Source organism: Thalassophryne amazonica, chromosome 3, assembly GCF_902500255.1.
Source record: "Thalassophryne amazonica chromosome 3, fThaAma1.1, whole genome shotgun sequence".
NCBI lineage: Eukaryota > Metazoa > Chordata > Actinopteri > Batrachoidiformes > Batrachoididae > Thalassophryne > Thalassophryne amazonica.
The window spans coordinates 104183955-104198531 of NC_047105.1; the positions used below are offsets into that span (position 1 = coordinate 104183955).

At 40.6% G+C, this 14577-nt stretch overlaps 1 protein-coding gene across 1 annotated transcript in view; it reads left to right on the forward strand.

Moving 5' to 3' along the window:
- The window catches only part of dnah1 (dynein, axonemal, heavy chain 1), a 194400-nt gene that overhangs the window by 7597 nt on the left and 172226 nt on the right, over nt 1–14577 (forward strand). The window contains 3 exon segments of the mRNA XM_034167607.1: nt 12170–12468; nt 13928–14078; nt 14230–14423. Coding sequence (XP_034023498.1) covers nt 12170–12468; nt 13928–14078; nt 14230–14423 — 644 coding nt within the window.

The window sequence follows — 14577 nt, forward strand, 5'->3', positions numbered from 1 at the left end:
TTGAACGAGACAGGAGGTGATGACAGCTTACATATGCCCCCACGAGACCACCCACACAGCTGACTGACCCACCCACTCAGGGACTGGGGCACACAGAAGGGAACCACATGTACGCTCATACACACACACATACACCTGCCGGGACTGGGACATGCAGGAGGGAGCCACACGCGCACACTCATACACATGCAAACATGCAGATCACAGGGGAACGCCCACATGCACCAAACACACACGCAGACTGGGGGGGGTGGCATGACGGAGCTAGGAGATGACCACTAAGGGAGACAGAATTTACATAACAGACCGACAAGCAGTGGTGGGCACACCTAACCAAAAAGTTAGCTTCGATAACAGTTAATCTGCTAACTGAAAAGTTATCTTTTATAAAGCTAAACCGGTAAACCCCTAAAAAATTTAGCGGAAGTTACAGATAAAAGCTAAACCGATAACTTTCAGTATTGACTTCAGTACACTAACAGCTACTGACACAACAATGAGCCAGCGCTTCTGTGTCAGATCAGCCTTTCTCAGCAAAAGAGACCTGGTGACTGGAGAGGAGAGGAGAGGGAGAATAAAGACAATTTCTTTTCACACCATACAGACTTGCCGGCATATCACCCATGTCATGCACAGGTAGACAGTTTTGACTTATGGTTAAAATTTTAAACAAACTAATTCCAGACAAGTTGTTTAAAGTAGACCTGCATTGAAATAAATGCAGTCAGATCTTTGGACCAAAAAATAACTTATATTTACACATAAGATCCTTCTGAATGTAGTAAAGTAAATCTGCAAGCCCAGATCTGTCATTCAACAGAGAAATCTTCATTTAAAAATGACAAATTTACAGCTAAAATTTAGCCCTCCGCAAAACTGTCATCACATCCGGGAAGCTGCCAAGACATCAGGGAAAAGACCCTATCCCAGTATGCAATGTGCGCGCCAACTGTAATTTGTGGATTTACGTCAGTGTGCATCTGCACCTTTTTCTTGTCTTATACAGAAGGATCTACTTTTTTTAAAACTTCATATTGTCTTGCGGCACGTTTGGTGAGTACACATTTCTTTTATTTGTGCTTGAAAATTATTTTGGGGGACTTTTTCATACGCCTGTTTGATTGAGTGGTGTCGCATTGAAAATCTGCCGTTTTTCGCCTCCGGTGTTACCGTTGCGGGGTACAGAGGCGGGACCCGCAAAGAATCCAAGTCATTAAAAAGATATAAACCTCTCTCAGCGGCCACGGAGCTCTGCGGTTCCGATTACCGAGACGTGCGGCGCTGCGCAAAGTCTGTCCTTGCAGCTCCAGGTGTCACCGGCCGCTCCGCATCAAAACAGCGAGCGTAGTCTCTGGACTTGTGCCAAGTTGGCTGCACCTCCATTCAGTAGACAGGGACGTGGTGCTGGCTGCACAGCAGACACGGGGGCGATGTGAGTGGCCTGGTTCGGCGTTTACCGAGCACGCAGACTCAGTAAGCGCAGTGGAGGCAGAGAGCGAGGTGTCGGGGAAGAACGTCACCCACTGTCAATGTCGCCGCTGATCTGAGCATGCAGAGCTGTATCTCACATTCATTGCAGCTTGCTTTTGGATGCTGAAACCAGGATGTGTATAACAGTAACATTACTAACACATAAAATCAATTTCAATGCGCGATCGGACCGAAGGCGCTAGCGCTCTGTCTTCTGCCGGACGTCACTGCAATGACCCAGATGTACAAACAGTTTTCGCTGAGGACCAAATTTTAGCTGCAAATTTGTCATTTTTAAATGAAGATTTCTCCGCTGAATTACAAATTTGGGCTTGCAGATTTACTTTACTACATTCATAAGGGTCTTATAAATACATATCAGCTATTTCTTTCTGAGATCTGACCACATTTATTTCAATGCAGGTCTACTTTAAGCCCCTACCACCCGCCTCATTTTGGCTTGTCAGTGGCCCAGTCTTTATTCTCATTTGTACCCCTTCCCGTTCCCCTTGGCCCTACCCCTACCCCCATGTCTACCCCTTTAAAACAAGGGGTAAGGCGAAGGGGTATGCCTCTAGCCCTATGAAATGAGACACACCTCCGCCTTACGGGGAAAAAAAACTGCCCGGACTGCTGTCTTCACTGTTTGTCAACATGGCTACTAAAGCGCAACTTGTTGCAGTAGCCTGTTTGCTCTTTTTATTTTCTCGCCTTTCTGCATGAATGCAAAGAAATAGAAGAAGTTGCAGATTTCTTCAACGCATTGCAGTCATGTCAGAGAATTTTGTGGTATTAATAATTAATTTAATTAATTAGTAATTTATAATAATAATAATTAATAGTATTAATAATGAACTATCCATCCATCCATCCATTTTCTTCCGCTTTATCCGGAGTCGGGTCGCGGGGGCAGCAGCTCAAGCAAACCCGCCCAGACCTCCCCATCCACACACACCTCCCCCAGCTCCTCCGGGGAAACCCCAAGGCGTTCCCAAGCCAGCCGAGAGATGTAATCCCTCCAGCGTGTCCTGGGTCTTCCCCGGGGCCTCCTCCCAATGGGACGTGCCCGGAACACCTCTCCAGCGAGGCGTCCAGGGGGCATCCGGAAAAGATGCCCGAGCCACCTCAACTGACTCCTTTCGACGTGGAGGAGCAGTGGCTTGACTCCGAACTCCTCCCGAGTGACCGAGCTCCTCACCCTGTCTCTAAGGGAGCACCCAGCCACCCTGCGGAGGAAACTCATCTCGGCCGCTTGTACCCGCGATCTCGTTCTTTCGGTCATGAGCCAAATCTCATGACCATAGGTGAGGATCGGAACGTAGATCGATCGGTAAATCGAGAGCTTTGCCCCCCTACTCAGCTCTCTCTTCACCACGACGGTGCGATACAGCGACCGCATCACTGCAGACGCTGCACCGATCCGTCTATCGATCTCACGCTCCATCCGTCCCTCACTCATGAACAAGACCCCGAGATACTTAAACTCCTCCACTTGAGGCAAGGACACTCCACCAACCTGAAGAGGGCAAAGCACCTTTTTCCGGTCGAGAACCATGGCCTCGGATTTGGAGGTGCTGATTTTCATCCCGGACGCCTCACACTCGGCTGCAAACCACACCAGTGCACGCTGAAGGTCCTGATTTGACGAAGCCAACAGAACCACATCGTCCGTAAACAGCAGAGACGAGATTCTGTGGTTCCCAAACCAGACCCCCTCTACACCCTGGCTGCGCCTAGAAATTCTGTCCATAAAAATAATGAACAGAACCGGTGACAAAAGGCAGCCCTGGCGGAGGCCGACGTGCACTGGAAACAGGTTTGACTTACTACCGGCAATGCGAACCAAGCTCCTGCTGCGGTCGTACAGGGAACGGATAGCCCTTAGCAAAGGACCCCGGACCCCGTACTCCCGGAGCACTCCCCACAGGGTGCCCTGAGGGACACGGTTGAACGCCTTCTCCAGATCCACAAAACACATGTGGACTGGTTGGGCGAACTCCCATGAACCCTCGAGCACCCGATGGAGCGTGTAGAGCTGGTCCAGCGTGCTGCGACCAGGACGAAAACCACACTGCTCCTCCTGAATCCAAGGTTCGACCATCATAATAATGAACTAGTTAGTAATTAATTAATGTTAATAATACTACTAATAATTAATCATTAATAATTAGTAATTATTATTGTTAATTGATTAATCATTAATTGATTGATTAATAATAAATTAATTAGTAATTAAAAGAAATAAACACTTGAAATATATTCATCTGTGTGGAATGAAACACTTGAAATACGCGTATATCAGTCAGTGTGGAATTAATGTATACATAATACAAGTTTCACTTTTTGAATGGAATTACTGAAATAAATCAAGTTTTTCATGATATTCTAATTATATGACCAGCACCTATATGTTATGGGCTGCATCTAGTTCTGTTAACCTTATATTTCTTTTTCAAATTCTCCCATTTTTTGCATTCAGCCCTATTTCCTTTAGAAATTTCCTTGACAAATAATAGCAGCCTATTAGGACATTAGGTTATGTGTTACACATAACCTGATGTGTATGTATATATTTTCCAACTTACTTCCATTTATGAAACTTCTCCTCATTTTCTGCCTGAAAGCTTATTAGGAGATGAGTGTGCTCAGGGCTTCCTGTTTGTTTACAAAATACACACGTGTTACAGAGCTTGAAATTCAACAGCAGGAATCGCTATTATCCAAATATTTATGAACATACAAATTAACGTGCTTATTATTATGATTTTCTCCATTGTGAGAAATCAAAGTGTCTTATCATAGTGTTTGTGTGTATGTGCATTATAATGCCTCAGTGCACGAGCGAAGTTACGATATTCTTCAGAACGACAATATACGCAACATGCATCCAGCAGCATACACGTTGCTGTCATAGGCAATTGCCTGTAAAGTTTTTTGGCAAGTTATAACTTTCTAACCAGTGTAATTTGTAATGAAAGCCGCTTACATTTGTGCGGCTCTTTCTGCACCATGTTTGTTTCTTTGGAGACAGCAGTAAGCTCCACCTACCCCTCTAAATGGAGTGTGCATCCAGATTCACTCCGTTTGAAGGGGTTTGTAGCCCTCCGCCTACTCCTCCACCTCGCTACAAAAAGAGAATTGAGATACCCCTCTGTCTCTCGTGCCTGTGCAAAACGGAGGGTAAGGGGTAAGGGGAAGGGCCAAGGGGTAGAATTGAGATTCAGTCAGTATCTCACAAATAAAAGTGAAATTTCCCATTGATGGGATATACAGGCTTAGAAGGGGTTAAATTATCATCACGTCTGTTGTTTTATAAAGTGAAAATAAAGTAATGCACTAATTTTGAAGGTTTTAGCATTTATACACACATGCCGCAGTGTGTTATGGGTAAATTAGTTTCCTGACAGGCATGTGTGGTTGGGTGGTTGGTATAACACCAGTGGTGGGCACAGTTCCGCTAATCCGCTAACTGATAATTATCAAAGCTAATGTTGTCATTATCAGATTAGGTTTTCAGATAACTTTGAAAACTATCAGCAGACTAATTATCTGCCGATAAATTTTAGACCATTATTTTTGCAGGTGTGGTGAACAAAGTTTAACAGTTATAAATATTTATGAAGTCTGAAATCAAAGACTTGAGTATCTACCTATTAAATGTTTTGTAGTAGATGCACAGCTCTGTCCTTTGCAGAGGAGAGCTGGTTTCAGGAGAATCTGCTCTGCCCTCTACAAGCAAAGAAGAACTTGTCACAGAAAAGAAATGCTCATTTCTTTTGACCCCATACGGATGTGCTGGCAATATCTCCCAAGTCATCCAGAGGCATACAGTTTTAACTTATGGTTAAAATTTTAACCAAACTAATTTCGGACAAGTTATTTAAATTAACGTCACGTCTGAAGTTTTATAAAGTGAAAATATCAGATATACGAGGTCTGTCCGTAAAGTATAGGTCCTTTTTATTTTTTTCAAAAACTATATGGATTTCATTCATATGTTTTTACGTCAGACATGCTTGAACCCTCGTGCGCATGCGTGAGTTTTTCCACGCCTGTCGGTGACGTCATTCGCCTGTGAGCACTCCTTGTGGGAGGAGTCATCCAGCCCCTCGTCGGAATTCCTTTGTCTGAGAAGTTGCTGAGAGACTGGCGCTTTGTTTGATCAAAATTTTTTCTAAACCTGTGAGACACATCGAAGTGGACATGGTTCGAAAAATTAAGCTGGTCTTCAGTGAAAATTTTAACAGCTGATGAGAGATTTTGAGGTGATTCTGTCGCTTTAAGGACTTTTCACGGTGCGAGACGTCGCGCAGCGCTCTGAGGCGGCGTCATCAGCCTGTTTCAAGCTTAAAACCTCCACATTTCAGGCTCTATTAATCCAGGACATCGTGAGAGAACAGAGAAGTTTCAGAAGAATTCGGTTTCAGCATTTTATCCGGATATTCCACTGTTAAAGGAGATTTTTTTAATGAAAGACGTGCGGGCGGATTGCAGCGTCGGCTCGCAGCCGCCGCGACGCTCCGCCACAGGAAAAACACCTCTGTTGGAAGCCTTGAGGACAAGTTGGAACATCTCCAGCTGATAAACAATTTCTCATATACTCACTCCACTGAAAGCCATCAAAAGCCAACTGGATTTTAACAAATGGTTATCAACATGGAGGTGTTTTTCCTGTGCCGCCGCGCCGCGTCGGCTGCGTCCGTCCGCACGTCTTTCATTAAAAAAATATCCTTTAACAGTGGAATATCCGGATAAAATGCTGAAACCGAATTCTTCTGAAACTTCTCTGTTCTCTCACGACGTCCTGGATTAATAGAGCCTGAAATGTGGAGGTTTTAAGCTTGAAACAGGCTGATGACGCTGCCTGAGAGCGCTGAGCGACGTCTCGCACCGTGAAAAGTCCTTAAAGTGACAGAATCACCTCAAAATCTCTCATCAGCTGTTAAAATTTTCACTGAAAACCAGCTTAATTTTTCGAACCATGTCCACTTCGATGTGTCTCACAGGTTTAGAAAAAATTTTGATCAAACAAAGCGCCAGTCTCTCAGCAACTTCTCAGACAAAGGAATTCCGACGAGGGGCTGGACGACTCCTCCCACAAGGAGTGCTCACAGGCGAATGACGTCACCGACAGGCATGGAAAAACTCACGCATGCGCACGAGGGTGCAAGCATGTCTGACGTAAAAACATATGAATGAAATCCATATAGTTTTTGAAAAAAATAAAAAGGACCTATACTTTACGGACAGCCCTCGTATGTTTTAGTTTTAAAGTAATGCACTAATTTTGAAGGTTTTAGTGTGGACATTGTGTCTCCACAAAGTGCATTATGGGTTACCTCAGTACATTCACGACAGAAGAAATGCATTTGCGACGCTCTGATCAGGCTCCACATGGAAAACAGCATTAAACCCTTTGTATATTGTGTCTAAAATTCTTGTGTTTGTTTTATGTAAAAATGCCAGAAGAAGCTCAAGTTGCTTCTCCATTATTTTCACTTGGAATCATTGTGAGCTGCAATGCTTTATGTTCTTTAATGTCTTGCTTTTGTCAAACACTGACTGTCCTCTTTGTTCCAGAGTAATATACAGTATAATATAAGATGTCTGAAATTCGGTTTGCGTTTATTAAATTCCACGCATCTTAAACGTAGCAGACACGGACAGATTATTTATTTGGAATAATAATGATCCGTATGAAAACTGCAAGTTTTCAGGGTCTCTACTGCCATCTACTGGCCAGTAGTGTTCATGGCAGTATTTGCCTTAAGTACTAAGCATCTGCGCACCAGTAGATGGCAGTGTTCTACTTAATTTGACCCCAGTTATATCATATATAATATGTCACCACCAACACACACACCTCACACATTAACGTGTTGGTTTTTACATAGAATGCATGAGTCAACCAATCAGTGTTAGCGGAGGCTCATTTACCCATAATCCCTTTGGCATCTGTCTGTTTGTTACAAAACTTCAGAATTAGTGCATTATTTAAAATTAAAAGATATATGTTATATTTTGACTTTGTACAAATGACAGAATTGACATTAATGGAGTTATTCTATCTGTATTAATTTTATTTACACTTCAAAACCATAAGTCAGCACTGCTTTATTTTCTAAGACCTCTGCCTCACGGCGACACTGCTATTGTGTAGAGAGTTGATCTTTGCAGCTCCTCTCATCTGTTTCACTGCTATAAGCTATGTAGTAAACAGGAGCTTCCAGCAGTGGACAGGGTGCACAAAGTTAGAAGTGCTGACTCATTGTTTGGGTCTGTGGTCTGTTATTTGCAAGTGTACCAGAGACGATACTGAAAGTCATCGGTTAGCTGTAGCTTCCAATAATTTTTTGGGTGGTTTATTGGTTTAGCTTCATAAAAGATAACTTTTCAGTTAGCTGATTATCTGTTATTGAAGCTAACTTTTTGGTTAGCTATGTCCACCACTGTATAACACACACAACTTACTGAAATGTGTTGTGGGTTTTACATATAAATCTGTATTTGTAAATATGTAATTTTTTTCATTTGTAAAAAAAAAGGCAATTAGAAAACTGAACATTCTGTTTGTTAAGTGGGTTCAGCACTTTTAGGGAATTCGCCCTATTGAGATACCCCTTAATCCCTTGCACGCCAGAGAGTTGCTGTGGTCTAAACAGCATAGCAAATCCACATGACAACAATTGTAAATGAACATTATACTACAAAAATCTACATTTTTATGCTTTTCATCACGCATGCATGAGACCCTGAAAATTTGCTAAAACAGATATTCCAATTAATCTGTGTCTGCTACATTTAATCTGCGTTGAATTTAATAAACGCAAACCGAATTTCAGATATCTTATATATTACTCTGGAACAAAGAGGATAAACAGTATTGTAAAGGACAATAAGCAGGACGTTAAATAGCAAAATTCGGTTTCCCCCAGAATGACATGAACAGGAAGCGCTCACAGCTCACAGCAACTCCCATTGAAAATAATGGGAAACAGCCTGAGCTTCTGGCATGTTTACATAAAACAAACACAATAACAACATCTATAAACCCAGAGAATATATTCACAAGAGTTTTAATTACAGTATATACAAAGAGTTTTGTGTTGCGATGTTAATGCTGTTGTCTGTGTGCAGCGGGTAAAGTGCAGCATTATCTGACCATTTCAATGCAATTTTCAATGTTAATGACATCTCGCAGCACAGCGACCTCTTCGAAGTTTTGCAAGACTGCGGGATTTGAAACCTCAATAGGGTGAATGCTGAATCCACTTAACAAACAGAATTTTCAATTTTGAAATTGCCTTTTTTTTTTACAAATGAAAAAAATGGTATATTTGCAAATACAGATTTATTTGTAAAACCCACCACACATTTCAGTAAGTTGTGTGTGTTATACCAACGAACCAACCACTCATGTCTGTCAGGAAACTAATTTACCCATAATGCACTGTGGCATGTGTGTATAAATGCTAAAACCTTCATAATTAGTGCATTACTTTAAAACTAAAACATATAGCTGATATTTTCACTTTATAAAACAACAGATGTGACGTTAATTTAAATAACTTGTCTGGAATTAGTTTGTTTGAAATTTTAACCATAAGTCGAAACTATCTGTCTGTGCATGACTTGGGTGATATGCCGGCAAGTCTATATGGTGTGAAAAAAAATGATCTTTTTTTTTCCTGTCCTTTTTCTTTCTCTTGGGTAGTCAGCTCCAGGGTTGGGAGGGTTATTTTAAAAATGTATTCTGATACAATTATTAGTTACCTGTTGAAAAATGTAGTCAGTAACGTAATCCAAGTACCATAATATTAAAGTAATGTAATTTGATTACTTTCAATTATTTCTGGATTACTCCAATATCAGATATGCTAATACAGACAAAAGAAGCTAAATAGAAATAGTCTTGACCATATAGTACAGTTTAATAAGCAAAAATAAAACTGTTTCTTTTACATGGCATGCTCTGTTTTACTTCAGATTATGAATTAAGAGCGGTGCAGTATTGTTTTAAACACACCCAGTGTTCACCTGCTAAATTTTCAACAAAAAATGCCAAACAAATGAAGGATAATGAAAACTCAGGTGGTGGGTGGATGAATTTGTAATTAAAAGTGGCTTGCAGAACAATATACAAAAAAAAAAAAAATTCTGCTACTTGTTCAGTAAACATAAAATTATCTTACTTTAGTCTTTCACATGGCATTCGCACCATGTTTAACATATCAGTCCACTTATTGAACTTTCAAAATAAGAACAAAAGCATAATGAAAACCATTAAGTAAATACTGTCAGTAAGGAGGCGTGGTCGCCATTTTAATTCCGGGCAAGTTAGTGATTTGTGTGCATAGAAGTTCAATTAGTCTCGTCAAGAAACAGGTGGAATATGCCGGAAAACTGCGCATGTTGGCAAAGCCAGAAACGGAGGAACAAGGGAGACAATATTTCCTTCCATAAGTAAGTGGTTTTGGTTTTTATTGTCACTTTGTCCATAATATTTGGATGATAAACAACTGTATGTTTCCTGCCGTACCTGTGTCGCCCGATGACACGGACCATTAACTCTTCGCTTATGTCTAGTTGATATTTTCCACTGCTAGACCAATGTCTAGTTAAAATACTTGTTGTTAGTGATTAAAATTGTTCAACAAGATTGGGAATTCTTTTTAAATTTGCACCTTAAAATAATGAGATTATAATGACCCGCGCTGTGCCGCTCACAGTCACACCCACACAGAGAGATATGTATTGTAATGATTTTAGCAGCCGCTGCATTGAACACAGCAGCTGCAGCAGGACGCCTCAGCTCAGCAGCTTGAACAGCGCAGATCCGTGTAACTTTCAACACTAATATTTGGGAATGTGTGTGTGTCAGAGTAAGTTTAATACTTTCCTGGCATAATTTAATGTAATTTAATTTTACTGGCTCGATATCCAGGTCTAAATGGCATTTTTTTAACACGTATTTTGCAAGTATCTTTCTGAGTGTGTTCAGTTGCGGATCTCCATTGAAAATGCATTAACATCTGGGTACTTCATCAATATTTTGCCGGAGACATCATGCTGTCCACATTTTCGTTTCAAAGAAAAAAATATATGCAGATAATTTCATGAAATGCATTAAAATTGTAATCTTGTGAACTAATCCCCATTTTTACTAAATATACCTGTAATCTGAATATGTCTTTTTTTCTGTAACTGTAGCGGAATACAGTTACCTTTTTGTTGTATCCTAATTACGTAACACCGTTACATGTATTCCGTTACTCCCCAAGCCTGGTCAGCTCTCCTTTGCCTGCAGAGGATAGAGTTGTACCACTCGCTGTCTGTCTGCTACAAAGCCAGTAACAGGCAGGCACTAAAATCTTGATTTCAGACTTAACAAATATTTTTAACTGTTAAGCTTTATTCACTGTGCTTGCAAAAATATGTGAGTGGTCTAAAAAATATTGGACCTCAATTTATCAGAAGTCTGCTGATGGTTTTTAAAGTTATCTGAAAAGCTAATCTGCTAATGAAAACATTAGCTTTGATAATTAGCAGTTAGTGGATTAGCGGAACTGTGCCCACCACTGCCGACAAGTCACAAAACCAAACCCCAACACCTGTTGAGGCATGGACTCTACTAGACCTCAGAAGTTGTGCTGTGGTATCTGGCCCTAAGAAATTAGCAGCCAGTCCTCTTGGATTGGACCCATATGAACCAGCCCTTTCTCCCCACAATAATTAGTGAGCCTTTGTCACCTGTGACCCTGTTGCAAGTTAACCAGTTTTCCTTCCATGGACCACTTCTGGGAGAGACTCATCACTACAGACTCTCAGGTTTTGAAGATGCTCTGTCCCAAACGATCATCAGTCACAATTTGGTACATGTCAAAGTCACTCCATTTTTTTTATCCCCCCCCCCCCCCCCCCCATTTTTTTTCTTTTTTTTTTTTCATTTCCAGCACATCAAATTCAAGGGCATAATGCTAACTTGCTGCATAATATATCTCACCCCTGTACAGTATATGTGCCACTGTTAAGAGATAATCAGTGTCATTCCCTTCACCTGTCAGTAGTTACAATGGTATGGCTGATCAGCTTATGTCCATATGTATCAAATGGATAATTGTGGTTGTTTCCAGTCAAACCTTTCCTAGTCAAGATCACTTGCAGTACCTGTTATTCTAATTTAAATATGGGAGAAAATTGAATGTTTGACTCCAGTTCATTCAAATATGACCTATCCAGTGCTCTAATAGAAGATGATTTCCATTATTATGGATTAATTTGATGATCTTTCTTTTGTGGATCTGTGGCGACCATGAACAAACAGGAGTATTTGAAAGACAAACAGCTTTGGATTAATGGATAAAATGAAGAATAAAAATAATATCCTTCAGCAAAATGTTGATACATGTAAAACCTAAAGATGCTGAATTTATAAGAATAAAAAAATATAAAACTGAGAAAAACAGCAAATGCTCATGTTGGAAAAGGTGAAACAGAGAATGATTGGTCTTTGAGCTTGATAAATGACTTAATGACTTAATTTAAACATTAAGAAAAAAATCTTTTTTGATATGGTCTACAGTTCATTTATTAAGCAACCTTTTCAGATCTGAATGAAACATTTGAAATACTGGAGCAGCACACCTTGCAAAAATAAGATGACCTGCATAAAGAGCCAAAGAGTCTTCTCCTTTTCTAGGTAAAGGTGTTTCTTCAAGGATCATGGGTGAGCACGCTGTGTAATATCATCCATTCCAACCTGGAGAGTATTACCTCAGGCTATTACAACCTGAACGAAAGCTGCTGGGAAATGTACAGGATGTCCAAGCTGTGCAAACTGATGGCTGTGGTGCGCTTGAAACAGCAGGACACCCTGCGGCATATTGTGCATCAGTCCCTGGTCAGCCTGGCTCAGTTACTGTTGGATGCCTGCCACAGTGTGTTGGTGTGCTCTCAGGACCTCATCTGGGGCAACAACCTCATTCACAGCCCCTACATGTAAGTCACAAACCACTTTCAAATATAGTTTACCTATATCATCCTCTGTATACTTATGTGAGCTGTACAGCTTTTTATTTTCTGTTTTCATTTTTTATGAAGTGGATAACTGAATGTGGCAAAACAGATCTACTGTCTGAGAAAAGACATGGCCACTGTTGGAATCTTGGCAGCGAGTGTGTCCAAGATCTATTTGCTGTTGACATGATGCAATGCCAGGTGTTGGGTACAGAGGGGTTGGATTTAATGTTTGTGAGGCATGGGTGTGTTGTAGTCTTACCATAAATTAAAGGAATCGGAATGACACCATTTAACTAGAGTTTTCCCAGGCGCACAGCACTGTGATATTGAGAAAGCGAACACAAGCCACCAAAGATGACTGAGGTGACGCAGTGAAGCAGTGATGTTTTGTATTTTCCATGAATGTTTACTTTGATTTCATTTGATGGTTGTTTTCAGTTTTGTTTTGCATGCTACAGTTTATCATTATACCGTGCATATTGTGTATCTGAAGGGGGGGGGGGGGGGGGGGGGTTTGTTGTTTTGTTTGATTTTTTTTTTTTATTTTTATTTTTTTGCCAAATTTGCACTGCAGCCTAGTCTCATGCTGTTTTTCATGCTCCCATCATGAAAATGTGACTCATTTTCATGATGCGATTTTTAAAATTTTATTATTTCTAACCCTATCCCTTCCCCTAACTCTAACCATAACTCCCACAGACTCCACCCCCCACTTCCGTGTACCCCGCATTTCATGCTCCTATTCATTTCATGCATTTTCGTGACGGTATCATGAACCATATATTAATTTACTTTAATTGAATTTACTTAACCATAGATGCACCATTTTGCACCGGGAGAAAGATCAGTTTTTATATTTACAGAGAGCAGAGATGCAAAACTCTGGCTTCAGAAAGTAAAAGTTCAGCCACATATTTGTTCCTTCTTCCTAATAAACCAGCTGATTGTAATTAGTTCAACTCTTCAGGCAGGTGGATGAGCTAATTATTGAAATCACCTGTTTTAGGTGCACAGGTAGAAGCAATACATATTAGGCCTTTTACTTTCTGAAGCCGGAGTTTTCCACCTCTGACAGAGACAGTTTATGAATCAGGGAAATATTTCTTAAAAATGTGTTGTTCCTCTGGATCTGAATGTTTCCTCTTACCCCTTTCTTTAACATTGTTATGCTTTCTCTTTCTGTGAGATTATGGATAAAGTAACCTTATGGCGTCACAAGGATCTGAAATCACCACGAATACTTCCTGGCGAGATCTATAGAATATAGCTGGTTACACCACATTCTGTCTCAATTTGAACTGCTCCACAACTTCCACTGCTATTTGCAAAAACATTATATTAAATTTGCTAAAATTATTCCACTACTGTTGGTATGCTCTGAGTAGCATAAATTTTTATGACATTAGAATGGTAACATTTTAGCTTTCTCTCTTTGTAGGCCAAAAAAGAATCCTCTGTTCCTGGTGAACCTGGTTTTGGATCAGAATGGGGTTCACTATAGCTCTTCTCTGGAGGATTTTGAACGATCTGTTATCCACCTGTTTGATAACTGTGTTCTGGCTACACATGGTACACCACAACTTACAAAGGTAAAATAAAATCTTCCACCACTTGAGTGTCAGTTTATTATCAAAGCATGAAATGCTTTTGTGGGATAAGATGTTCTTGTCACGGATGATGACTGTGATATTGTCAGATTAGCATTGTTGAAGATGACAGTGTCTCTGTGCTCTGTGCCAGTTTGTGATGCAGAAGATGTTTATCCATGGTGATGAATCGCTTACTGGAGTGAATTTGTATGAACCTGAAGTAGTAGAACTGAGAGAGAAGATCCGCACAGCTCTCACTAAAGCTGCCATACCTCTCAGGGCATACGCTGTGGAATATCAGAAGTTCTTGGAGTTACACAACTTGGATGTAGAAGCTTTCCTGAGGTAGGCTATTTGTTATTGTTACAATTTCTCCTCCACCCTGTAAAATACAAGAAGTTTCAAAAATGGAATACCTTAATGTTAATGTGTAGGATTTAGGGGAGTTTCTTAGCAGAAATGGAATATAGTGTTCATAGCGGCATGTTGCAGATAGCTT